General features: G+C 44.7%; 1 protein-coding gene across 1 annotated transcript in view; it reads left to right on the forward strand.

Moving 5' to 3' along the window:
- NTRK2 (neurotrophic receptor tyrosine kinase 2) overlaps positions 1–27,297 on the forward strand; it is a 331,706-nt gene that overhangs the window by 252,227 nt on the left and 52,182 nt on the right. The window contains exons 14-15 of the mRNA XM_042963894.1: positions 9,800–9,972; positions 16,277–16,511. Coding sequence (XP_042819828.1) covers positions 9,800–9,972; positions 16,277–16,511 — 408 coding nt within the window. The remainder of the gene's footprint in view (positions 1–9,799; positions 9,973–16,276; positions 16,512–27,297) is intronic.

Genomic DNA, 27,297 nt, shown 5'->3' on the forward strand with positions numbered 1-27,297 from the left:
AGAAATGATTGAACCACTATGCAGATATATAGAACTATTAGCTGATGTTCTTTAGCTTAACTCCCACCTTTTGTGAGAGAAGAAACAGGAACCCAGAGAAGATGAATGACTCATCCAACATCACATAGCTTGACCAAGGTCACTTAACGTCAGACGTAGGACTAAAACTCAGGCCTCCCCGTCAGTATGATGCTTACCATGTACCACACTCTTATTGACTGAATTTTGCACATGCCCTGGTAGACCAAGTTGAAGAAATTCAACACAGTGCCACTTATCAAGTAACACAAAGGTATGTGCTAGTTGTGCTCATTTGTGTGTAAGGTTGACAGATACTTTTCTTGTTTTCCCAGTAGAAACGTAATTCAAGGAAATAGGCAGAAATAAAGAAAACTGGATTCTGGAATGAATGTTAACAAAACATCACAATCGGCTTTGAGGAGAAGAGCAGTAGACTGCTCATTGGAAACCTAACTCAAGCTGGTTTAAGAAGAAAAGGAAATTTATTTGTTCAGGCTACTGGTATCCTTGCTTCAGGGACTGGTGGATCCAGGAAATCAGTTCTCCCCGTCTCTGTCTCTCGGGTCTGCTTTCCTCTGTATTGACCCTCTGCTTTCCTCTGTATTGACTGTATTTCCTCTGTATTGACCAGGCAAGTTCTCCCCACACTGTGGTGAGCTATCTAAGCAACAGCTCTGGGCTTGGATCCTGCCATCCAGCAACCCAAAAGAGAGCTCCTCTTCCCCAACAATTACACAAAAGTCCAAGGGCCAACTTCCTACTGGCTAGTTGTCTTGAGTTGGGTCACCAAGTCCTCTGACTCTCTGGATGATAGTCTGAATATCCAGGACTGGGTCACGTACATATTCTTGCAAATGGATGGTGGGTCAACTCTGCACAACACACATGGACTGTACGTGGGGAACCATGCTTCCCTGAAAGAATATGAGAGATTCTATCCCTGAAGAAAGGGGTAAAAGTCTGAGAAGGAAAAAAAAAAAAGGAATATGACCAACTCAAATAGGAACTACAGGACAGCTAGGCCTCACTGCTAGAACGGTTGGGATCTAAAACCTCACTCTGGATCTGAGGTGGCCCTTGTGACTGTGCCCTCTTTATCCTCTCAGCAGGAGACGCCAGGGACTGTCCTCCAGGCTTCCCTGCTGATGGAGTATAGCTGTCTCTTGCCTCTGCTGCTTCCTAACATTTGACTTCTGCTTCAGGGCCAACTGCTGCTCACGTAGTCTCTGTGCTCCCCCCCCCACGCCCACCCAGTGCAGATTGCTCAAGAAGGAAAATACTGTGTGTTCAGTTGCTCTGTTCTGTCTTCATGCCAGGCCACCTACCTGTGGACCAACTATCCAAGGTGGTCACATGGCACAGATGAGGCCATCTGTGGGGAAGAAGCAACTAGAGCCAATTATCTCAGAATATGTATAGGGCAGAATAAGGGCTCAAAAAGGAAAGCTCATTCCCTCCCATTCTAGAAGAGTGAAACAATTCATAGACAAGAAAGGACATCGAGAGTTCATCAGTTCAAGCGCTCTACCCAGGCACGTTTATCTCTAAGGCATGTGGCTATTTTCTTGCTTTCTTTCATTTTAGTTTTGTTTTTTTTGTTTTGTTTTGCTTTGCGTTGTTTTGTTTTTGTGGCAGTCACCATATCAGTCCTCACATGCGATAAATCATGAGGTTTGCCTCCCATTCCTCCCTCTTCCTGCACTTTCTCCCCACTGCACACGGAATCCTTGTTCCCACATCATGGAAATGGAAGATGACAAGATTAGTATATTTAAGAGAACATCTGTCAGCGCTGCCCTATAAAAAGAGTTTGTATGCCTTAACAGGACAGAATGTTGCAGAAAGTGCTATCAATTCCATCTTGACAAGTCTCTAGTAATAGAAGTTGTAGAACTTTTAATGGTGGCTTATTAAAAGGCTCCATCGTCTTTATGGTCCAGACATTGTTTAATAGATTTCTACTGTACTTTAGTGTAAGGCCATTCTTTCCTGGCACGTGTGGGTGGGTGTGTGCACGTGTGTGTCTGTGATGTGTGTGTGTGTGTGGGGGGGGGGTGAGGGCTGTGTGAGAAATGTGTGCACTCCCATACAGCATAGGATTGAGAGCAACATTTGCCTGGTGAGGGTCCCTCTTGTATTGAGTCAGGGCCCCGGTGATTAAGTTGCTCCACCAGTGTCCCCTTTCCAGTAACTTCAACTTTTAACCTTTGACAAGAGATCTGTTTTTTGTCTTGTTAAGTTGTCTTGTTAACCCTATTTTCTGGCTTGTCTACAATTTATCCCCATCTTCTCAGACATGCTAAGCCCAAAACAGTGCATTTCACTGGAATGAGGACTCATCTGGTATTCAACATAGCTGGAGGCTTCATTTCACACTTCTGTATCTCTGGAATCTGTGCCTCACTTTTTAATTGACTGCCCCGCTTTTTAATTGACTTTAACATGATAAGCCAACTGTCAATTGAGTCTTGGTCTACCATGATCCATCAGCAAGTTTAGTGCAATTGGCTCCAATTTTTAATTGTATTTAAAGCTGGTAAATATATTGCAGCTGCCCATGCTGGAGGACAACTTCTGATTCATTCCTTTGAGTCAATATTTTTCTAATATGACTGTTGCTATGAATTAGTTTGATGTCTTCCAAAGACTTAGCATTTGTAATATGCAACTTGATGTGATATGCACGCATAAACCATCAATTTCAGTACAAATGATTGTAAACATTTTAAAGTGTGTGAATTAGGACTTGGCCTTGTGGTTCCCATTGGATGGTCAACTTGTTAGATTCTGAACCATAAGAGTCAGCATGGCTGTGAAAATAAAGATAGCAGCAATCAACACCCTGGCTATGAATCTTGTATTTGAAGCTGTCACTTGGTACATAATTAAAGTCCTTGCAAAGGCCAGTTACATATGATTGAGTTGATATACACAGGTGTTGGTTTCTAGTACATAGTAAGCACTGAGTGTGATCAATTTCATTTTCATATAATCATTTAATTAGTTTTCATTGCCTTAATGTAGGCAAGCCACCTATTGGACTCTGCTTAGTTTTTTTTTTTTCAGTTTACCTATTTATTTATTTATGTCTTTATTTATTTAGAAAGAAAGAGAGCATGAGTGGAGAAGGGACAAAGAGAGAGAGGGAGAGAGAGAATTTCAAGCAGGCTCCACACACTGTCAGGACAGGGCCCAACATGGGGCTTGAGCTCACAAACTGGGAGATCATGACCTGAGCCAAAACCAAGAGTTGGACACTTAACTGACAAAGCCACCCAGGCACACTGCACTCTCCTTAATTTTTAAGATCTTATTTCTATAAAGCTCTTCCTATCTCTGAATTTATTAAAACATAGTCTTCCAAAATTCACTTTTGTAAGAATTTGATAAAAATTTCCTCTGCCTTTCTTTAGAGAAGACCCTGTAAGTTAGAAGAATCACACAGTATCGTGACTACAGCTTACTCTAAATCCTTGGCTAATTGTTGCCTGTAAGAACCTTATAAGAAGGGTGTCTGCCTTAATTCTATTTCAGTTTACTGTTGTTTTCCAACAGTTGCAAGAGGCAGGTTGACCCGTTGATAGTCTTTTGAGATGGCTTTTATGGAACAGTGCTATCTAACAGAAGTATAATGTGAGCCACAAATGCAAGTCACATTTGCATTTTTAAATTTCCTAGTATGCACATTAAAAAGTAAAATGAAACAGATGAAAGTAACTGTATTCATATGTTTTATTTAACTCAACATATCTAAAATATCATTTTAACATACTATTAATATAAAAATATTAATGAGATATTTTATACACTGCCAGTTTTCAAAACCTGGTGTGTATTTTATACTTACAGTACATCTCAATTTGGATCAGCCAGAGTTCAAAAGACCACCAGCCACATGCAGTTGTTGGCTACCATATTGAATAGTACAGGTCTAAGAGGTATCGGAAAGGTCAACAGTCTCCATTATCAGCAGAGCTCGATGCAATCAATTATCCTGACCCGGAAGAACTTAGGCATGTTGACAGACATTCTCATGCATCTTAGTTGTTTCATATGGGAGTTAACTCCCTGCCCTCCATATTTTAAGCATGGTAATAGGCATTGGGCATAATGAAGTCCTACCATAATAATCTCTTTGTTTTTATACTTCACCTTAACTTTGTTTCTATGATGTTACATATTATAGGAGAAGAATATGAGATTAGTGTTGAAAACAAGGACACAAGCTTGTGTTTCCTAAGCCACCTGTACTTTGAAATGCAATGATCGTTTGTCACATCCTACCACATCCAATCACACCAATGATTTCAAATAAGCTTTCTCTCCTCTCCTCCGAGCTTCCAGTTAGCGTTAATATTTCATGGAAGCATTTGTGATGAATGCTAATTTTCCTTTTGTTTTTTTTCCCCTTACCTCCATTTTGCCTTCGCTAGTTTCTCAGTTCTGTGCTGAAGTTTATTGCATGCTGCTCAGTTCTTCCAACTCTGAATCAGTGTGTGCTCAAGGCAGTAACTCTCTGTAGCTCTGGATGAGACCTGTCCCTTGAGAATGTCTTCAGAAAAGATGGTAGCTTTTGAAGTGTCAGGAAATTCACCAGGAATAAGAAGGAATGAAGCTACAAAGCAGACACCAGGAGTAAGAAAATAGCAATGCTTACTGATGGGGCAAATATGCCTGTCAAAATGAAACTTAAGTGGAGGGAATTGTCAGTGAGGGAAGCTGCCACCTCATGTCCATTGCCAAGGACTCGGGGAACCAGCCAAGCCTCCTTTAATTGAGTAAAATGACAATCAGCCGTGGTACTAAAACAGAGATGATTTTTATAAATAGGGTTGATAGCAGGATTTTTCCAGCTTCTGATTGCTGTCTGGCTATGGTTCCACCCTGAGAAAAATTCTGCCCTCTGAGTGCCAAATTCAGAAGATGATTTTGCCCAACTTGTTACTGCCATATTTTCTGAATCTCTTAAAATAGGATTGAATCATAATTTAGAAAAGGGACCCAACATGCAAAAATGGATGGGCACATAGGATGCAGCTAGGTTTGTAGGATGCACTCACCCCATGAATAGTGAAATCTTTCTCAAATCCAAAAATTTTACTGAAGCACAGCTTCTGACATTACACTAAGAGCACAGTCTCTTCCCATAGTGTATTACCTTGGGGAAATGGAGATGTGAGATGCTCATTAGCTCTTTTAGTCTGGGCCCCCCCCCCAACAAAAATTCTGTTTTCTCTCCCATCCCACCCTCTACCCCACTGCCTAACTCTCTCCCTGTCTCTCCCTCCCTGTCTCTCTCTCTCTCTCTCTTAAACACACACACACACACACACACACACACACACACACAATCTAGCATTCTGGAATCAACAGTACATAGCTAAAACTTATGAAGAGAGATTACATGAAGAATCTTTTCATGCCTTGTGATAATGCCCTAAAGGGGTCAGTAGTCTTCTCTAGTTCACTGTTAACGATGGGCTGAGGCCCTAGAAATAATCTCAATCACACAGGGCAGCCTCTGAGTAAGGAGACTTTATCTCTGAGAAGACATCGCAGGCTTCAAAGGGCTTTTGGAGGGAAATGGTGGCAGCCCGGGGTACCGCTATTCTCATATTGGGCCATCTCTGTACCTTATCCATGCATCTTTGGGCCTCCCTGCATCCTCATGTGAGCAAATCAGATGCAGGCCTAGTTGTGGTTTTGATTTCAAATATCACTGTCTACCGGGGACCCTCGGAGGCTTCTTAGCTTACACTACCTCACTCAGTCCTCCCAGTGACTGTGAGAAATAGATGACATTGTTCCCCTCACTCCACAAAGGATAAAACCAGAGCTCAGAGAGATCCAGAGCAGTCAGAATTTGAACCCAGATTTTTTTTAATTCTGAGCTAGAATGCCTTCTTTTTGAGTCCCACTATTGTGGGGATCTGTCATTTGTGGGGGTTTTCTGTTGTTGTTGTTTCTTTATTTTGAGAGAGAGCGAGAGTGAGTGGGAGCCAGCAGGGGAGGGGCAGAGAGCGATAGAGAGAATCCCAAGCAGGCTCTGCACTGCCAGTGCAGAGCCAGATGTGAGGCCTGACCCCACAAACCATGAGATCATGGCCTGAGCCAAAATCAAGAGTTGGATGCCCAACGGGCTGAACCACCCAGGTGCCCTGTGAGGATCTGTCTTTTGACCGGAAGGAGAATACAACCGCTTGGGGCCAGCCCTCCAGGAGAGAAGGCATTGGGAAGTCTCCTCCTCATCCTTACATTCTCGTCCCTGCTTTCTCTACATGTACTCGGGCCCACTCGCCACCTTTCCACATGAACGTCCACTTTTCAGCCCTTTCCAGTGCTCTCTCATCTCTAGCTTGCACAGATCTCGTGGGTCCAGGGTTCTTTTATTTGCCCAACGTTGGATTCTGTTGTCAGCAGAAGTAGTGGAGACAGACACGTACCCAAAACCATAATGCAAGTCCAAGTGCAGGAGACGTTCCGATGTGTGTATTTTGCTCCCAGGCAATGGCAACGTCCACGTCCTCTGTGTCCATCTTCTTGCCCTAACTGTGATTTATTTTTCTACCTAGAAGTTAGGCAGACCAAAACACTGGTTGGATTAAAAAACACCTAAAAAGCAGGCCCACAGATAAAACGAACCTAAACAGGTTGTGAAGATAAGCACTTCATGCCTCCCATGAGGAGGCTTAGTTTGGATGGGGACAAGCAAGAGGAGCTTAGTTTGGATGGGGACAAGCCCAGTTTCTGGAGCTTCGAGGAAGCAGAGCCCCAAAACGCAGGCTTTCAGCCTCTGTTCATTTTGTTATTAAATGAAGAAATGTGCGGTTTCCATGGCAACAGCCCTACCAAAATTTTATGGCTTCTCTGACTACTTGCTGGCCCAAATCAGCTCACTTTTCAAAGCAGGTGCTCTTAAGGGATGCTTTTTGGAAAACCACATTCTAATGTGAGAATGGGGGAACCCCACCACCAGACCCTTTTTTCAGTCGGTACCTCCAGGCTTTGGCATAAGAGGTAATTGCCTGTAGCCTAATGAAAACTGTAGGTAGAATTTCTGTCTCCTTGGGTCAGGTCAGCAATGGGAAGAAAGCTTCAAATCCTGCTAAAGGCAGTTCGTGAAAACACTAGATTCTATATGGATTGTAGCAGAAAAGACTTTGTGATCTTGCTGTTGCCTCTGTCATCTTAATGTTCTCTTGTCGCTGATATGAAGCAGACCCTGCATATTCATCGGTGCCCTCCTGTGCTTTCCCTGCTTGGGAGAGCAGCCCTGGGCATGGTAAATTACATATTGCGAAGTCATCGTGTGGCAGACTCGATGACGAGCCTCCTGACACCCCTTGGGAATGAAGGATTTGCTCCCTCACTTGCTAGGAAGCCTCAGTCAGTCCTCAGCTACCAGCAGCCTGTGGGGGCTCAGAAAGGCCACTCAAGATCACACTCCCTTCCCAGTGGCCTCCATCTGATGGCTGACTGATACAAAGCTACAAAGGCCCAGCCCTTTTGGCTGAAACTCAGGACAGCTCTGAAGGGTCATCCCATAGGCCTTGTGGGGGAGTGTTGAGACACAGCTCCACTCCCCCGATGCCCAATCCCTCCCAGCAGGTGCTAATCCCAAGAGCATGCCCCAATGAATGTCTTGGCTGCTAACTTCTATCCCAGAGTCTTTCCCTCAGGAACTTGACTTGTGGCACATTCCAAGGTCTAGAAGTTGCCCAGGTCAGAAGTATCTCCCACCCAGGAGAGCAGAGTCAAGGCAACAATGAGCTGTAACACACGACATGACCACCAGAAGCCTGGCAGTGCTCGTTGACCCTGACGCAGTGTGTGGTACACATCTGGCAGGTGACATGCTTTCATTCTGTTCGGTACACATCTGGCAGGTACACATCTGGCAGGCGACATGCTTTCATTCTGTTCCCGAGTGACTATGGATGTTCACATTTGCCCTCTAACACCAATAAAGACAGATGGAAGTCTCTGGAAAAAGGATTCACATACCCACATGCCACCTCTACCAGGAGGAGTCCTCTGGCCATCCCTTCTCCTTGTCCCTTAACTGTGGCTGCTGTCACAAATTACTACAAACGGAGTGGCTAAGGCAACCCAAATAATTTCTCTCGTTGTTTTGATGGTCAGACATCCAAAATCAGTTTTGTTAAAGCTAAAGGGAAGATGTCGGCAGCGCTGGCTTCTTCTGGAGGCTCCAGGGTAGAAAACATTTCCTGGCTTTTTCCAGGTTTTAGAGGCCACCTTCATTCCTTAGCTTGTGGCCCCTTCTTCTACCCTCAAAGCCAACAGTGTAGCACCTTCTGTACTGGCTGACCTCTGCTCCTACCTTACACCTTCTCTCTCCTGACCCTCCCAGGAACCCTTGTTTGGAATGACATTGAGCCTACTTGGATAATGCCTCCACATCAAGATCCTTCACTTAGAGGCCCCTGTGTGGCTCAGTCGGTTAAGCGTTTCCACCTTATGTGACCTCGCGGTCATGAGATTGAGCCCCAGGTCGGGCTCTGCGTTGGCAGCACGGAGCCTGCTTGCGATTCTACTCTCTCTGCTCCTCTCTCTGCACCTCTTCCACTCTCAAAATAAATAAATAAACATGGAGAAAAAAAAAAGATCCTGACGTAATCGCATTTACAAAGTCCCTTTTGCCATGTAAAGTAACATACTCATAGATTCTGGGGGTTGGGACATGGACGCCTTTGTACAGGTATCATTCAACCTTGGACACCAGTTCCCATGCCCGAGTCAGGACTCCAGGCAGAAGAATGAACACACGCAGAGACAGGAAGGCAAGGCCTGATGTCATTTGGGCAGCTGTGGATCTTTCTTAAGGTGGGAGCATAGGTTTCAAGAGAAGCATGTCGAGTGATCAAACTGGACAGAGATGCAGGGGAGCTCACATTGGATACATGTCTTAAACTTGAGTTATAGTTAATCATAAATGTGGCTCATCTCCCTGTTTGTCCATAAGCACCTGAGGCCAGGATATGGGTCAGTGTCTTCCCGATGTCACCACAGCTCTGGCTCAGAGACCGGCACAGGACAGGAGTTCGGTGCAGGTGTGTGTCATCAGCCCATGACAGCTTTGCCCTGCTATGACACCGTGGGGGCAGAGTGGTGTGAGAAGAGAACTATCCTGGGCACCTTCATCTTGGCCACGTGACCGGCCTGCTTGGACCTCCCCAGATCGGGGCTTTTCCTGGGCCGGCAGCGTGGGTGAGCACGAGTGAAGACTTTCTGAAGGGTTACATAGTAATGCTGGCCCAATGATCACAGTCAAGGCTGGAAGATGGGTGCACGAGGGTTCAGTATGCTCTCCTATCTACTGGATATTTCCATAATATCAAGTTTTTCTTAAAGTTATGTGAGTGGAAGTGAGCAGCACATAGCATCCTTGAAAACGTAACAGGTACCAAAAGGGAAGAGAAGTCTGTGGTGATAACTGGGTAATGATAGAGAAAAAAAATGGGTTAAGACTATAAAAAGCTCATGTCTGTTACTTAATGAGAAAACATCTGTACGAGCGCTTCGTAAACCGTAAAGCGTTCCATACCCATAAGGGACTTTTCCTCAGTTATTAATACAAATGGTATTTCTTCAGGAATTAGGCAATTTTCCAATCTTTTGTATAGTAAATGAGATGGATTTCCTTCCCATCTACGAACCTTGGGGCTCACTGAAGTACTTCCTTCTCAACACAACCTTTCCCTTTGATGTCAGTTTAAGGTGTGTTGATGTTTTTCCTCTGTCTGCCCCTCATCCTCAGACGCTGAAGGACGCCAGTGACAACGCCCGCAAGGACTTCCACCGTGAGGCAGAGCTGCTGACCAACCTCCAGCACGAGCACATTGTCAAGTTCTACGGTGTCTGTGTGGAGGGCGATCCGCTCATCATGGTCTTTGAGTACATGAAGCACGGGGATCTCAACAAGTTCCTCAGGTGCGGTGCGGGGGATGGGATGGAAGGGGGCTTGAGGACGGCGCAGGCCTTCATGATTAAGACAGATGGAGGGTGAGGACCAGCAGTTGCTGGGAAGGTCCAAGGGTCACTTGGAACTTTCTCTAGAATGGCCTCTCCTGGTGACACCACCACCATGTACCGCAGAGAAAGAAACTGAGGCCACGGCAATGTTCTTGTCTTAACGAACTAACTCTACAGCATGTGATGTGAGCGATTCCACTCAGTTGCACCTGTGTTCATTGAGCATTTGTTAATGAAGTGGCATGTGACATGGCATTTGAAGTGGACCGTAGAGTATCTGTAGGAGTTTGCCAGGTGGATTAGAGAGGAGTGTCCTTCAGGGCTAAGGAATCAGTGAGTTAAGGGACTAAGGTGTCATGGTGAGAGGTTTGGTCATCCAGGAGTGGAGAGCCCAGAGTAGGCACAGGATGTGTAAAAGGAGTGAGGAGGAGTCAAGGGTGGAGGGATGAGCAGTTGGATTTTAACCTGACAACAAAATGGAGACTCAGGAGGTCAGGAAGAGGTCAGGGATGTGGTGAAAAGAACAGAATCCATAGAGCAAAAGCTCTGGAAGGAAGGAGGTCAAAAAACATTGGATGGGACCATTGGAAACACAGGCTATAGTTCTTGCTGAGACCCTGAAGCCCTGCAAAGATGGACAGCCTTCACTTGAGGTGTTTTGTGGCAAACAGGGTCGTTAGAAGAAGGCAAGGCAAGGCAAGGAAGGGGCAAATGTTGATTATATAAGGGAGCCACTGGGTTATAAAATAGGGTCCATGTCACTTGGATTTCTAGCATTAACCTAATTAGATTTTAGTTTACCAGTGGCTTTCTAGAAATTCCCCCACCTTATGACAAGGAGGGGTCTCAAGACAGAATAAGTGAGAGACAATGCTGAGTGCCCATAATCCAGGGGTCAAGGTGAAGATACTCTGAAATACTGAGGAGTTGAATCTCAGCTCTGGCGTTTATTAGCCAAGGGACCTTGGGCAAGTGTCTCAGCTGTTCAGGTAGTGATACGGAGCTAGCAGGGCAGGTATGAGGACTAAGTTGGGATAAGTACAGAAAACTCTTAGCATAGAAGCAAATAGGAAGTTTTCAACAAGGAGAAGCTCGAATTCCACTGGTGATGATATCTACTGGTAAACCAACTGCCTCCGCGAAGGGAATCACTGGGAGAGCTACACTGGGTAAGACAGAGAAGTCCGTGGTCACCCAGCTAGGGTTCCCGCTCAGTGTTCTCCTCCTGCACCTCCCAAGGGACAGAAGAAATGAGCTGATCCACACACTCCTTGCTGAAGGAAACCAAGGAATGCTTTTATTTGCATTGAGCAGGGGAACGAATGGAACCCACCCGTTTAAGATCATGAGTGGAAAGAGTGAGATTCCCAGTAGCGTGGGCTGGGGAGACTGGATTCTCCTCCCCAGTCTGCATCAGCAGCTGTGTCGCTTGGTTGGATCCTCAGCCCACGTGGACCTGAGTTAGATTCTCTCTGTGTCACCTCTGGCTCTAACATGCAGTTGTCTTTCCAATGTAGCTGCCCCTCAACTTTGAAAGATTAGCAAGTGTGCTGCCTGTGATATCTCAGTAGGTAGTAGAATTTAGGACAAATGAGAAAGATGTCAGCCTCAGTAAAAGGGGTATAATAATGCCCACATAGAGGACTAGTGTCTAGACTATTGTGGTGGCAGATAATCGGTAGATGCTGTCCCCGCTGTCCTCCCTCTCTGCCACGCTGAGGGATCCACAATGCTGGAGATATTATACCTCTTGTGTTACGGTGACCTACACCTCTCTATCCTTCTCCAGTTTCTGGGGGTGCTGGAAAGGGCTTTCCCCAGAAAAGGGCACCAGGTAGTCACTTCGTGCAGCCCCTGGAAGATTCAGAAACTGTGCTGTTTACATAATAAGTCCACCACGGTGAGAACAGTGGAGGGGGCAGTGTACCTCTGTGCTTAGAAAATGCCATCATGTGGTTTGCACCTTCTGGATCACTTTTGCCGTCTCTAGCCTCATGAATATGTGTGCAATTTAGTCCTCTTGCTGGGATGGGTCCCCATGCTCTGCCTTGCTTACAATTGTTGGGGGTGGGGGGGAGGAAAGCCAGTGAAATTAGGGATGTGTAGCCGACACTTGGTGTTCAGAGACCATCATCCTGATGCACTACTCTGTGCCTGCAAGGTTTTTCTTGTAGGTGATAAGAGATGATGATGGTAGCTTTTGTCTTTCAGCTCTGATGTGAAAGGAGGAAAATTAGCTGCTCCTAGAAGTATTTTTCCCTTGTTCCCATGATCTCAGCTACTTGTCTATTTAAAGATGGTGCTTTCCAAAAACTGTAGCATAATACAACCAAACGTATTCACCCATATGCAATGAAATGCTTCTGTGAGCTCACACTGCGTGTGCACATACGTGTATGCATGCGTATGTAACCAAGTGTGTGTGTGTGTGCGCGTGCACACGCATGTGTTGATCCTTTCGCTTTTGGCTCAACCAACCTCTCCTTAGCTCTCCTTCCTGCTTCCAGAAGAAGCAGGCACCTGATTTTTAGGAATCTCTTCTGCTTGATCTCAGAATCTGATGAACTCTGGTTTCAAGAGGTATTCAATGCCAAGAATCAGGTTCTTAGGCACAATAATGTGCTCTGAACTATAGTCTGTCCTCCCTTTCTGGAAGGGAGTCTAGCCCCTAAACCACCATGAACATGTCCCCAAGCATCATTGGCACTGGCCTATAAAGACAGATGTCTACAATTTCCTCTCACTCTTTTTATTCACCCCGAAGCCATACATTGAGTACCAACATGGCCAAGTCCTCTGCTAGGTTGGCCAGGAAATGAGGAGTAAAACATAGTTCTTGCTGGCAAGGAGATGACAGTTTTGCCTATTGGAATCTCTCCAGAATTCCTTTCCAACAAGAGGAAGAGAGATAAGGCTTTTCCAAGCAATAACAGCTAATATTATTGAGCCTTCTAAGCAATTTAAGTGGTTTAACTTGCATAAACTTAATAAACTATGATTACCATTATTCCCATTTTATGGTCCAAAAAACTGGGTCACGATGCTGGTGAGTGACACAGCTGAGATCCAAACCCACAGACCCTGGCTGCAAAACCCATAGAGCACTGCAATACTTCCTCTTGGGGTAGCTGTTGATAAAACTCAGAAGGAAGGTAGTGTGCCGTGGCATTCTGGAGCCAGACAGTGTGGCTAAGTGCCCGCTGTAACCCACACTTGGAGAGAATAAGCGGAGGAACGGTGAACAGCTTCCCCCGTTAGAAGCCCACTGAGCCTTCCCGCTCCTCAAGCAGGGTGCTACTGGTGTTTTTCCCCTCTTAAGGCATGTTCTCCTGGAAGAGGTAAACATGGTTGGATTTCTAAGAGCTGCAGGGTCACCTGAGGAGTGAAGCAGAGAGCTGCTGTGTTAAGTTCATTTATACTCCTCTTGAGAACTTGGTTAGAAGACTCACCTGCCCTCTTACAGCAGGACTTTCTGCTCCAAGAAAGCATGCAGAGGCGTCTCCCATTACAAGGAGTCCTGCTAAATACTCACAAGCAAGCATGTGAGTATTTAGCATGCCAGAGCCTGCCCCAACCTGCACGTGGTATCAGAGAGTGCAGAAGGCACTGGGGAGTCACAGCTTTCTGGGGCCTTCGGAGGGTAAGGCTGGAGCATGGGGCTTTGTGCACAGGTGGCCTATGGCACTGGCCTCTGTCTTCTCTGGAGACTTTGCAACTGATAGATTCTTAGAAGGGTCTAGATTCCTGGCAAATCGGCAATGTTATTTCACTCTTTGATTTAGATCCATGAAGGAGATTCCATCCTGGCCTAGATTCTCGGGATATTTCAGGATTTCTCATAGTTTGTGTGTTCTTCTAGGTCTCTCTGCTGGTATTGAAGTCACAGTCAGGGCTTTGAGTCCTGTAATAAGAGACAACATTCCCACTTTCCCCTCTTTCCCTGGCCCCCTTGGGTGCTGGGAAGAACAACATTGGAGCAATCTTTAGTGCTGGCTTTGCACAAAAGCCCAAGCAAGCTCTCAGTTATTGCTCGTATTGGTAAGCTTAGGAGGGTGTGGTGGGTACCCCCTCTTTACAGAATGAGGAGACAGTCCAGAGTGGTTCTGCAGGTCACCTGAGGTCACAGCTAGTGTGCTAGGATGGGATTCAAATTCCGTTTGGATACCCTGAGCCTTGCCCAGAGGTTTTGAGCTGAACAGAGCCCCAGGGCATTTCCCCACACTGCTCCTCAGTGCTACAACGGGGAGGCACTAGGGGCTGGGTCTGAGTGGAGGTGACAGGCACCAGAACCTCCTTGCACAAAAACAGGAAGCCCCTCCCTGGGAATGTTTCAACGCAGATATTTAGAGACATGAGGGACCTACAGGATCACCCAGCCTAATATCTGTATGTTTGACTGATGGGAAATTACAGACCGGACAAGTTCAAAGCTTCCCTAGATCCTGGTGCTGGAAAACTCCTCTCCTCCTTGTCCAGTGCTTGTTCTTTTTTTTTTTTTTTTTTTTTTTAATGTTTATTTTTGAGAGGAGAGAGAGAGAGACAGAGACAGAGACAGAGAGTGAGCAGGGGAGGAACAGAGAGACAGGGAGACACAGAATCCGAAGCAAGTTCCAGGTTCCGAGCTGGGCACACACATCAGCACAGGGCCTGATGCAGGGCTCGAACTCACCAACCGTGAGATCGTGACCTGAGCCGAAGTCAGACGCTTAACCGACTGAGCCACCCAGGTGCCCCTCCAGTGCTTGTTCTAAGGGAATACGAGAGTAAGAGATTTGGAAATCCAGAAAAGGGGAATCGCTGTGGGCTGGAGCCAGGAAGGAGGCACTTCCACCCGCAGTTTGAGACCATCTGACTGAGGTAGGTCTGGGTGGTACGAAGAGACAGAAGGAGCAGAGAGTTCTGGGATCATTCAGCCTCTTTTATTTGCAAATTCTCATACGGTTCTGGAACACTGCAGGTGGGGTCGTCCACTTTAAAATCCATTTAAAATCTTCTATATTTATTTTGAGTGCTTCCAACTGTCTTGAAGGAAATCTCCCTTATTTGCCTCTGGGAGGGAGAACCCCTTTGACCCCTCCACAGAAGCTTCTAGAAGAAAGGGACCCTTTACTCTTTGCTCTACAGAGCCATCAGGGGCAGCAACACTGGTCTTGGCAGGATTCCAGAGTGGGGACTGCCGGGGCTGAGGGCACATCCTCACTGTGGGACCACCCCCCCAAAAAAAGCACATGCCAGTGTTTAGATACCTTAAGTCATCACACAACTGGGAAAAGGCCAAGTGCATAAGACAGAAGAAAAAGAAGATATGGGCGCCTGGGTGGCTCAGTCCATTAAGCATCCGATTCTTAATTTCCGTTCAGGTCATGACCTCACAGTTTGTGGGATTGAGCCCTGCATCAGGCTCTGCGCTGACAGTGTGGAGCCTTCTTGGGATTCTCTCTGTCTCCCTCTCTCTCTGCCCCTTCCCTGCTTGTACTCTCTTTCTCTCTCTCTCTCTCTCTCTCTCTCTAAGTAAATAATCTTTAAAAAAAAGTAAGAAAAAGAAGATATAAAATACCATACTCCCTCTACACCCTCCCCCCCCTCCATAGTGGAAATGATAAAACTCAGCCCAGTAAAAGGATCAATGTATTGTGGTTCAAAAAGCTCTCCATGTGGTGGCCAGTGCACATGCCGAGCTGGAGGTGGGGGGAGGGGTGGGCAGGAGGAGATGGGATTTGTCACAGGGAATGATGTCTGAGGGTGCCCTGACATTCTGCTCAGTTGGGCTTGAAAGAGAGAGGGCAGCTTGAAAGAGCTCTGGCCCTGGTGGGGTCACTTTAGAGGCATTGGCCCAGGTCGGGGGCACTTGGCCGAAGCATATAGCTGAAAGGGGAGGGCTGGGGTTCCCACTAAGGCACGATGACCCATTGCTTCAAGAGAGCCAAACTCTCCCCTTATGTTCTTTCTCCATTGCTTCTCAGGGTCAGGGGCTCTGGCCAGTGCCTGGCCCTAGCCCAGCTCTGGAGCCCCTAAAATGTACACCTCTGTGTGTGTGTTGAGGAGGGTACCATTCAGGTCCACATGGTCCTGGGAATTCTAGATGCCCTGGGAAATGAAGCCTGGGTGCTCTCAAGGCTTTAGGGGTGCACCTGTGGGTGAAGCATCCTTCCCCCCTCTTTAGCTAAGTCACGCAGCCCTTGAGCCCCAGCAGCTGATGGGAACAAAGGGCCCCTGGAGGAAAAAGCTGGGGATCCAGCAACGCCTTCCATGTCCTCCACAGGGCCCACGGGCCTGACGCTGTGCTGATGGCCGAAGGCAACCCGCCGACAGAGCTGACGCAGTCCCAGATGCTGCACATCGCCCAGCAGATCGCGGCGGGCATGGTCTACCTGGCGTCCCAACACTTTGTGCACCGAGATCTGGCCACCCGGAACTGCCTGGTCGGTGAGAACCTCCTGGTGAAAATCGGGGACTTCGGGATGTCCCGGGACGTGTACAGCACTGACTACTACAGGGTGAGTGGCTGTGCCCACCGGGAGCCCCCAGGGCCCTCTTTCCCTGGGAGGCCCTTGTATTCCTTTGCTGGGGCTGCTGTAACGCAATGCCAGAGACAAGGGGCTTAAACAACAGACGTTTATTTTCTCTAAAGCCTAAAAGTCCAAGATCAAGGTGAAGACAGGGTTGCTTTGACCCTTGGCTTACAGACAGTGCCTTTCTCGTATGGTCTTTTTGCTGCGTGCTCATCCCTGGTGTCTCTCTCTGTGTCTAAAGTTCCTCATCTTATAAGGACACCATCAGATTAGATGAAGGCCCCACCCACAGCCTCATTTTCACTTAATCACCTCTTCGAAGACCCTGTCTCAAATACAGTTATATGCTGAGGCACTGGGGGTTCACATTTGGAGGGAACACAACTCAGCCAATAAAACCCATCCTGTGGCTTCCATGGCTCTCCAGAGTGGTGTGTGATATCTCCAAGAGAAAAGCCCTCACCATGAATGGTTCCTCCAGGGGAGCCCCAGGGCTTGGGAGAATTCCTGGTTGGCATGAGGTTAAAGGGTTTTGAGGTTTGGGTTTGATTCCGTGAAATTACTCCTGGAGTCTCTGTTTGAGGTGTGGCTGAAGATGAACTTGTTCACATAAATAATAGCATGGTAGACCTTGGAAGTTACCACCCAGAGCCATCTTGGTGGAAAGTGGGGTAGCTGGTGGCCTTCTCAGTGAGATGGAAGAGGTTCTGTTCTGCCTCCTACTGAATAGTGCCACCCCTGGCTGGGGTTCCGGCACTTGAAGCACTGGGGGCTAGAGTTATAGACAACAACTCAAATCCCCTGATCACCTGGAATTGGTCCCCTTGGCAAGGTGGATTTGGATCTTGGTAGGAGAGGAAAAGGACATTTCTGGAAACCTTGAAGTCATGATAATTAAAGTGAAGGTTTGAAGTGGTGTTCTACCACGTCAAACCCTCAATTTGCTTCCCTTGTGGTTTTACCTGATTTTCAAGGGCAGAGAAAGAGAATAGGAAGGAAGAGGAATAAATGTGGTGTGTGTACAGAGCCTAAGAAGGTAAAACACAGAACTCAGCTAGCTTTCATAATAAGGTAGGACTGGTAGAGAGAATGCCTCTCCTTACCTTTGTTCATCCCTTCATGATTTACTTTTGAGGAGCCTTGTCTGTTTGTTTCCTGTGCCCCTCTTTGCAGCGTTACTCACTTCTCATGCCTCTGCATTTTAGCTAAGCCAACATCACTACAAGTAGTCTAAGAAAATGAATCCATTGCTCTCCTGCATATTCCTCTGTAGATTGTTTTGTGGGGTTTCCTCCTTTGGTCACCTTGGGAAGCATTGCCCACAGCATTGCCACACATTCCTTTGTGGGGCAAAGGAAGAGTGGGAACCAAATTGAAAAGGAGTCTCTTGGGTGAATTTGTAGGAAACGTGAGCATGGTCTTAACTTCAGATGTTTAAAATGGAGCTTCAAAGCACCTGTTCTGAGTCTAGGGATGACTAGTCTGTTCTAGATATCTAAACTTTGGCAGGAGATATTACCTGCCAGTGGATGCATCTCCACTGCTAGCTCTGCTCCTTTGGTGAGAGGAGGGGTAGGGGACATCTCTTGGTCTCAAGAGATGAAGAACCACATGAGTGCTTCCCTAAAGAAAAGCTTTAATGATCTGATTGAACATCGAAGGGAAAAGCATGTGGCCCAAGCAACAGCTTTCTCTTTAGCAGTAAGTCAATAAAGGTCTTAGAATGCTTGGCACAAAATAAGTACTCAATAAATGTTTTTCAACTTTATCCTGATCCAAATGGATAAAATCATGCTTCATTCCCAAAGCCAGGACGGGGCCAGGTGGAGTCCATTGTCCCCTTCTACAACCTCTAGAAAAAAGAAATCAGAGGAAGAATATAGAAATGCTCAGTAGTAAGAATATAAAGCCCCCAATTTAAAAAATTGGCAAACTTTTTAAGAGAGGCATCTCCAAAGGAGATACACAAATGGCCGATAAGCACATGAAAAGATGCTCAACATCATTAGTCATTGGGGAAATGTAAATCAGAGCCCCAGTGAGATACCATTTCACACTCCCCAGGATGGCTGTAATAAAGGCAGACAATAACAAGTGTTAACAGGAATGTGGAGAAATCAGAGACCTCGTGCTGCTGGTAGGGATGCAAGGTGGTGCAGCTGCCTGGGCAAATGGTTTGGCAGCTTCTCAAAACGTTCGACACAGACTCATGGTGTAACTCAGCAATTCCACCCCTAGGTATGTCCCTAAGAGAGCTGAAGTCATACGTTCACACAAAAACGTGTACATAAATGTTCATAACAGCATTGTCCATAATAGGTAAAAAGTGGGAACAACCTAAGTGCCCATCAACTGATAAATGGCTAAGCGAGATGTGGTGATCCATACAATGGGATATTATTGACCAAGAAGAAGGAATGAAGTACTGATTCATGCTATAACACAGATGAACCTTAATGCAACCATTATGGTAAATTAGGAAGCCAGACTCAAAAGGTCACATATGTGACTCCATTATATGAAATGTCCAAAAGAGGCCCATCCAAAGAGACAGAAAGTAGATCGGTGGTTGCCAATAGCTGGGAGAATAGAGAATGAGGAGTGACTTCTTCTGGATGTGGAGTTTCTTTTTGCAGTGACGAAAATGTTCTAGAAGTGCATAGTGGTGGTGGTTATCTAGTATATTTATAAACATACTGAATTGTGTACTTTAGAAAGGTAAAGATTATGGTACATAAATTATATCTCATCTCTTCAAAAAAAACCACCCAAAAAGGAAAATACTAGTAAAATAGTGACCATTATTATGAACGTAAGAAGTTAGTCTGGATTATGTACGCATTATAAAAGTATTGTTGTTTGTCATCTATCTTATTTTGTTAACATTTGTTTAGAAGAAAATTCACCGCTTAGGAGACATTTTCCCGAAGTACTTTTTTCTGAATTCATTAGAAGAGATTACGATTCCCAGTCTCGTTATTTGTTGAATGTTCTTGGAACTATCCTAGTCATTAGCAAATGTGCTTCAGATGTCACATTTCTTTAACCCCACCCCCCACCCTGTTCCCATCATGATCAGTACTCAGTGGTGGCTGCAGGATGTGTATGTCCATTTGCCTGTTCATCCTTCAGATGAGGAAGAAGAACCAGCCTTACATTGGTCTTTGCTATAGGTGGGGGTGGGCAGAAGGGGGTAAGAAAGTGGATGATGGATGTAAGACCTGACAATTTTGATAGTAAGAAAACAAATTCTTGTTTACCTTTTGGTTCCATGAAAGTATTTATCATCCTAGAACTCATTTGTAGAATGTTTTTGCTTATTAAAATATCAAAAGCAAATCAGTGGGTTCCATTCTGTTGAGTCTGCCAAATGGACAAGAAGAAGCTGTTGCTGTTTCTGCAGGTGAACTCCAGTGCCATCTTGCAATGGCTGTTTCCCAGAGCACTCTTGCTTTCCACCAGTCGGATCCTCTCTAGGCCCTGCCATTTATCCCCTTCCCAACATGGTGTGTTTTCATCCTCCTTGTCATTGTAGCTGGGGAATGTGCTTTCTTTAGAGTTTGGGTTTCTCCTGGGCCAGCACTTGAAGTGTGTTTCCCTTCATTATTTACTTCCTATCCTCTCCAAGAGCCTGCATCAGACCCCAAGGGGAGGAACTGCCGTAGCTGGTGGGGGCCGTCATCACCTATGTTAAGAATCTCTTCCGCCACAACAGCAGGGAAGGATTTTTGTGTCTGCCACAGCTATCTTCTCTGGAAGAATGGTGATTAGTCCTGGAGTCAACTAGGTTGAGGAGCAACATGTCCCTTATCTTTAAGCAAGAGCCAATCCCCCTGGCAACCTGAGCCTTCTGCTCGTGGTGGCTTATGAGCAACCTGGTGGGGTGGCCACAGCTCCGTGCAATCCGTGGCAGGAGAGGCATGTGGCAGCTGTTCCTCCATCATGGGGGAGCTGGCTGCCCCAGGAAACGGCTGCCTCAAGGCTTCCACCCTGTTGCAGCTGAGCTAATTATATCCTCCCGAGGAAGGGAGAAATCGGAACAGTACATTTGCATTGAAACCAGCCTGATATGGCGAGTTCAAAATTACTCTAGCATTTATGTCCTCTGAATTGTTTTCATTAGCAGCTCTGCAGTACCAGTCTTTTATTTGGTTTTTATTCCTTCCCTTCACTGGCAAAACCTAGCATTTAGGAAACATCTGAACCAGATTTCTGCCACATTCTGCCTTTTGGAAACCGAGGAGCTCACTCTTCTTGGTCATTGCTGAGCCACAGTGGATCCACTGAAATTTTCCTGAAGTGCACCTTGGTGATTTTCACTCTTTGGGTCCAATGTGTGCTTAAAATGAATGTGATCTATTGGTGAGGAGAGAGCCCTGAAGATCTGAAATCCTAACTTTGAAATCCTGTTCCCCTTTGGGGTTTAGTTTTATGTTGAGGAGGTAAGAGAGACCATCCTTTAATTCACCTTCCACTTAAGGAGAAAAAAGAAGGAAGCAGAATAGGCAAGTTAATTTATGGTGGACGTTTAAAAAGGCAAGTGAGTATATATGGGCTAAGCAAGGCCATGGTCAGAATCCTAAAGTATTAAAGTGATACCAGCAACAACGTCTAAGAAATCATCTTTAGGTGCTCAATACCAATTTATTAACTGCAGAAAGAAAAGAAGATGGATTGTACCAAAATCAGAAAATGTAACAAGTAGCTAGAAGAACTGATCTGAATGTCAGTATCAACTGGAAAATAAAGTCCTGAATCACAGAGGCTAGGGGAAGGTTTACATAACTTAAGAACCAGAGAAACACATAAGAAATAATCAAGCGTTAACTTTCATACCTTGGTATTGAGAAGAATGTGTTTAGTTTTTAAGGAATTTTGTTGTGCAATATGAGTGTTTCTAGAAAGATCAATTGATAGATTGATTGATAGATTGATTGATCAATCTTGATTCATTCCACAAATGTGCTTAGTGGTTTATTGTGTAAAATACCAACGTCATTCCCTTTATGGAGAACAGCACTGAATCTCCCTGGTGAATGCGGGCTAATTCTTTTTATCTTTTTAATGTTTATTTATTTCAAGAGAGAGAGAGAACACGTGAGCAGGGGAGGGGCAGAAAGGAGAGGAGAGAGAGAATTCCAAGCAGGGTGGGTGCTGTCAGGGCAGAGCTCCATGCAGGGCTTGATCTTAGGAACCATGAGATCATGACCTGAGATGAAATCAAGAGTCAGACGCTTAATCAACTGAGCCACCTGGGCGCCCCATCTGCTAATTCTTTTATTTTATTTTATTTTATTTTATTTTATTTTATTTTATTTTATTTATTTATTTATTTTTTATTTTTGAGAGAGACAAAGACAGAGTGCAAGCTGGGGAGTGGCAGAAGGAGAGAGAGGGAGACGCAGAATCCGAAACAGGCTCCAAGCTCCAAACTGTCAGCACAGAGCCCAACGCGGGGCTTGAACTCACCAACCGTGAGCTCATGACCTGAGCCAAAGTCAGACGCTTAACCGACTGAGCTACCCCCACCTGCTAATTCTTAAGACACAATTCCTGTTTCCCCTCCTCCCTGATTTCCTCCAAGCAGAATAATCACTCACAAATCCATAGTACCTCCACACTTCATATAAATAAGCATTACAGCATAGTGATGTGACAAGTTTATACATTATGCTACATACACCCAAAACATGTGTCAACTATACTCAAGTTTTTAAAAAATGTATCTCATTAATAAATGCATTCTCACCAATATATAAATAAATATCACAGCATAAGCACATTGCATCATGGAAATTTGTGCATATATGTGTCTTCTCACTAACATGGGAGCAGGAAGAGGACAAGTCTTACACATCTTTGTAACCATAGAGACCGCCACTGGGTAGGGCACATACTAGGTGGCCAATGCATGATTGTTGAACAGGACATGAATCAGGAAATGCCTTTATGAGTGTGACTTTTTAGCCCTGTAGAATAAAGAAGATACTCAGATTTGCAGATGGGCCTGGCCCTGAGGCTGGGAGCCCTGGCTTCAGGAAGTAAAAGTAGGGAGAGAGGCATGTCCTTATCTTTTCAGTAGAGATCCCAGAGCTAAAACTTATTTGCACTTACACTATAGTAAAAGAAAGAAAGAAAGAAAGAAAGACAAAAAGAAAGAAAGAAAGAAAGAAAGAAAGAAAGAAAGAAAGAAAGAAAGAAAGAAAGAAAGAAAAGAGAAAAGAAAAGAAAAAGGAAAAGAAAAGAAAAGAAAAGAAAAGAAAAGAAAAGAAAGAAAAAAAAAATCTCCTGTGGTATACTCCTCCTAGAATGTTTGAAACCAGGCACATTGTTCATTTTAAGAGGCAACACAGTCCCTTCCCAATAGAGGAATGTCATTAACTCTTTCTTGCATACATCATTTCCTTAATTTCCCCCTTAATACATGATACACAATCACTCAACTTCCACAGGACCACTTGTAGACCTTGCCATTTAACGTCTTTTGATTAAAGTGGCCCCAGAAACTTAAGAGCTTGTTTACTTTATGAAATCATCTTCAATTTATGCTTTGCACCACACTCAGAGAGAGCACAGTTCAGAGGAACCTGTCTGCCGGGGAGAAATCAGAACATTGAGTTCAGACTAATTCTATATTAAACTAGATTTGCATAAATTATCTCAAGATTCTAAATTGGCTTAATTTGTATTCAAGCCTTCCTAAGAGCCTGTTACATATGCTTTGGTGTTGCAAGAGGGTGGGTGTCATTTCATTCATTCATTCATTCATTCATTTGTTCGACACACATGTATGAAGCAGCTACTATGTGCTAGATACTTTACTAGATACTAAAGGCATCCAGATAAAAAAGACACATGGGTTGTGACTCGGAGGAGATCTCAGACCCGTGATATTGTGATAAATGCTGTAAAAGAGACATGTACACTAAAGAGGAAGCCACCTACCTACTTTGGGAATCAGAGTAGGGCTCACAGAGGTGTGACGTTTGAGCTAGCATATAAAATATGAACCCCAAATTGTTCTTCTGGCAAGAGGACCCACGCCAGGTGGGGAGGGAGACATTGTTGGCATGGGAGGGAGCAATGGAAGGAGATGGCAGTGTAAACACCATGGTGTGTGGCCAGGGAATGGGGGCTCTTTTGCATGCAATCTTTGCAGGCAGGCTAACAAAGTAGGCTATTGAGACTATTATCAGATTTCGCGGGTACCTGTTTGCCATGCCAAAGACTTTGGACTTGGTCCTTTTGGCAGCAGGGAGCCACTGAGAGTTTTTATGCCAGAAAGAAACATGTCAGATTGCATTTTGTCAGCTTATGAAAATAGATCTGCCCAACAGATCCCCAAATCCCCACTCCTAGAGTAGAGCAGCATCTCTCAAACTGGGCCCGTGAGCTGTCGGTGGTGTTCGCAAGGAAAAGAGATCCGTAATCACTAAGATAAGTAATCATTTTCCGTGCTGCAGGTCTCCTTAGAGCCTTTAATATGTCACTATGCCATGTGACCTTTGAAGAAGGGGTATGGAAAGTGGCCAAGGCCAGCATAGAAGAACTGGCCTGCAAATTTTTTGTCCGGGTCCCTGGTCCCATTCATTTCCCAGTGAAGACTGATGAAGACTGTTAGCAGGACGTGGAATAAATCTCCCTTGCGTTTTTTTTTTAGTCTCCTGAGTCCTTTATCCCTGGGGTCACTAGCCTGTCCACTTTTGCATGGAAGTGCTACCTGCAGAAATTAAATACGCTGTCAGGTGCTGTGGGAATGAAGGGAGGCCATAGCTCATTGGCCCGGAAGCGCCAGCTGGATTCTTATTCCTCAAAGTGCTAAGAGGCATCTTCAGCAGGTACTTTCTCCCCCTTTTTTGAAGCAGTCAGTCTTCAGCTGTTAACGCCTGTGACATTCCACGTTTTTTCATTACTCACACCAGAACCCCTTAAAAAGCTGGTGACGAAGAGTTAGTTGGGGTATAAAGGAAAGAAAATTGGACTGAGGTCCTCAAGGCAGGGAGTCAAATCTGATTTCTCTTTTCTAATCTTATGTTTCTATCAGTGAAGAATGAATTTAGCGGAAGGTAGCAATATGCTGCTAGCAGTGGCCGAAGCAGATAGGGAGTTGTCTTCGTTAGCATGACAAGAAGTTCATATGTGGGCAGCTTCTGATTGATTCACAGGCCACCCAGTGCCAGGGCTGGGGGTTGGCACTTGCTGTTTCCTTGGTCTTTTCCTCATGGCTGCAAGGTGGTGGCAGCTACTCCAAGCACATCAAAACTTCAATTAGGGGAGAATGGGGGTGGAGCGGCTTCAGGGAGCAGATAATTTCTTCTTGTGTACATTCTTCTCATCAGAAAGTAAGTCTTTCCCAGAACATCCCCTCGACAGATGCCTCCTCATGGTGACCTCATTGGTCACAGGTGGGGCAAGACTAAGGGCTGAACAAAAAATGGGGCACCTGGGTAGCTCAGTCAGTTAAGCGTCCAATTCTTGGTTTTGGCTCAGGTCAATGATCTCACAGTTCATGAGTTCGAGCCCCACATCTGGCTCTGTGCTGATAGTGCTGGGCCTGCTTGGTGTTCTCTCTCCATCTCTCTCTGCCCCTCCTGCTCTCTCTCCCTCTCTCTCCCTCTCAAAATAAATAAACTTTTAAAAAAGACTAAGTGCTGAACAGGCTTGCAGAAATCAATGGCTTGTTACTGAAAACCTATACAAAACTGGGAGTCTACTCTAGGGAAGAAGGAACCAAAAGATGTGTGACATTTCAGTAAAAGACCTAAACAAAACTGGGATTCTGCTATAGAATGAAAGGAAGCAAAAGTGAATGACTTTGGGAAGAGTAAAGAAAATCATGTCATACTCACCCTATGCACCCTTGTGGCCTCTATGTATTTATTTGCAATGAGTTCCTGCCTTTAAAAGTTGTTGAGAACAATAAATGGAAGTGGCACATAATCGTTAAAAAATTAAACTACTGGAATTTCTCAGTGGGAGATCTTTTTTCCTCTGTGTACAATGTTTCTTTTTTTTCTGGCTGCTTTTAAAATAATTTCTTTATTCCTGGTCTTGAGAAATCTGATTAGAACGTGCCTTCTTATAGTTTCATTCATGTTTCTTATGCTTGGATGCTTTGGATTACTTGGACTTGCGGCCTTACAATTGCCATCAATTTGGAAAGTTTTTGACCATTACTTGTTCAAATATTTCTTCTCTTTCTCTTATTCACCACCTAGGGACTCCAATTTGACTCATATTAAGCCATTTAAAACTCTCTCATGATTCACTGAAATCTTTTGTGTTTTTGGATTCTCTTTTATTTGTGTGTTTCATCTTCAATATTTTCTATTACTGTATCTTCAAGTTCCATAATCTTTTCTTCTTCGACGTCTATTTTTCCATTCTTCCCAAACAGTGTATTTTTAATATCATGCATTATAGTTTTCATTTCTAGAAGCTCAGTATGGCTTTTCTTATATTGTCCATGCCTCTAGTTAATTTTTTAAACATATGTAGTACATTTATAATAATGTTTCAGTATGCTTTTTCTAGTGTTAACATGTGTGCCAGTCTTGGATCAATTTCCACTGGTTGATTTCTCTCCTAACGATGGGTCATATTTTTCTACTCCCTTTGTATGCCTGGTAATCTCAGGTTGGATGCCAGACATTGTGAATTTTATCTTGTTTGGTACTGGGTATTTTTTCATTCCTATAAATACTTTTGTGCTTTGTTCTGGAATGTGGTTATATTGCCTTGAAACAGTTTGATTTCTTTGTGTGTTGCTATTAAGATTAGGCAGGACTGACCAGTGCTTACTTTAGAGCTAATAATTCCTTGTTACTGAGACAAGATCTACTGGCACTCTACCCAAGTCCCCATGAATCATGAGGTTTTCACCCTCTTCATGGGAATCAGCACTGTTTCTGACCTTCTGTGAGCACTGGGCTTCCACTGATCCCCTGGGCTAAGAATTCTTTCCCAGCCATTGATAGTGTATGCACGTGCATGCACTGTTGAGTGCTCAGCTGAATACTCAAGTGGCACCTTCTGCAGATCTTCAGCGTTCTTTCTGTGTACAGCTCTCCCTTTTCCAGAATTCTGTCCTTTCCACTCTAGCTGCCTTGATCTCCCCAGACTCCCAGCTCCCAACTCCTGAACTTAGGGAGCTGGCCGATCTCCATCTGGTTTTCCCCACCTCTGTCTCTTTCAACAAATTAGGCTTAACAATCATAAGATTCATCGTATCTGTTTCTCATCTCTCACAGATCATTGTCCTCCACTGTCTGTTATCTAGTGTCTTGAAAATAATTGTTTCATCTGAATTTAAGCCATTTTTTACTTATTTCGCATGAGAAGGTAAATCTGTTCTCTGTTACTCCATCTTGCCTAGCAGTTGAAGACAGTTGCCATCTCTCTTGATGATGAATATGTCATTCCAAAAATCTATTAGTGAACCACTTATAAGCTGCAGCAAAGAAAACAAGTTCTCCCACCTCTTTAGAACAGCTACTTCCTGTAAAGGTTTTTTGTTTTCCTTTCTAATTAAATAACTTGCATTTACATAATACTTCTTCTACAGTTAAAGTTTTCCTGCCTACACAAGATTATTACTTAAGTAAGAGAGTAGATTTTCTCCATCTCCAGTGAGTATTGAGCAAGAGGAAATTATCTTAGCTTTCCTGTTACCTCTGAGAGATTCCCTAGGATCAAATTGTGAATTGGTTCAAGGAGGCTTTGGGAAAAAATATGTGGGTTGAAATATTAATAATGTCCACACTGTTTACAT

The sequence above is a fragment of the Panthera tigris genome, chromosome D4 (assembly GCF_018350195.1).
Source record: "Panthera tigris isolate Pti1 chromosome D4, P.tigris_Pti1_mat1.1, whole genome shotgun sequence".
Classification (NCBI taxonomy): domain Eukaryota; kingdom Metazoa; phylum Chordata; class Mammalia; order Carnivora; family Felidae; genus Panthera; species Panthera tigris.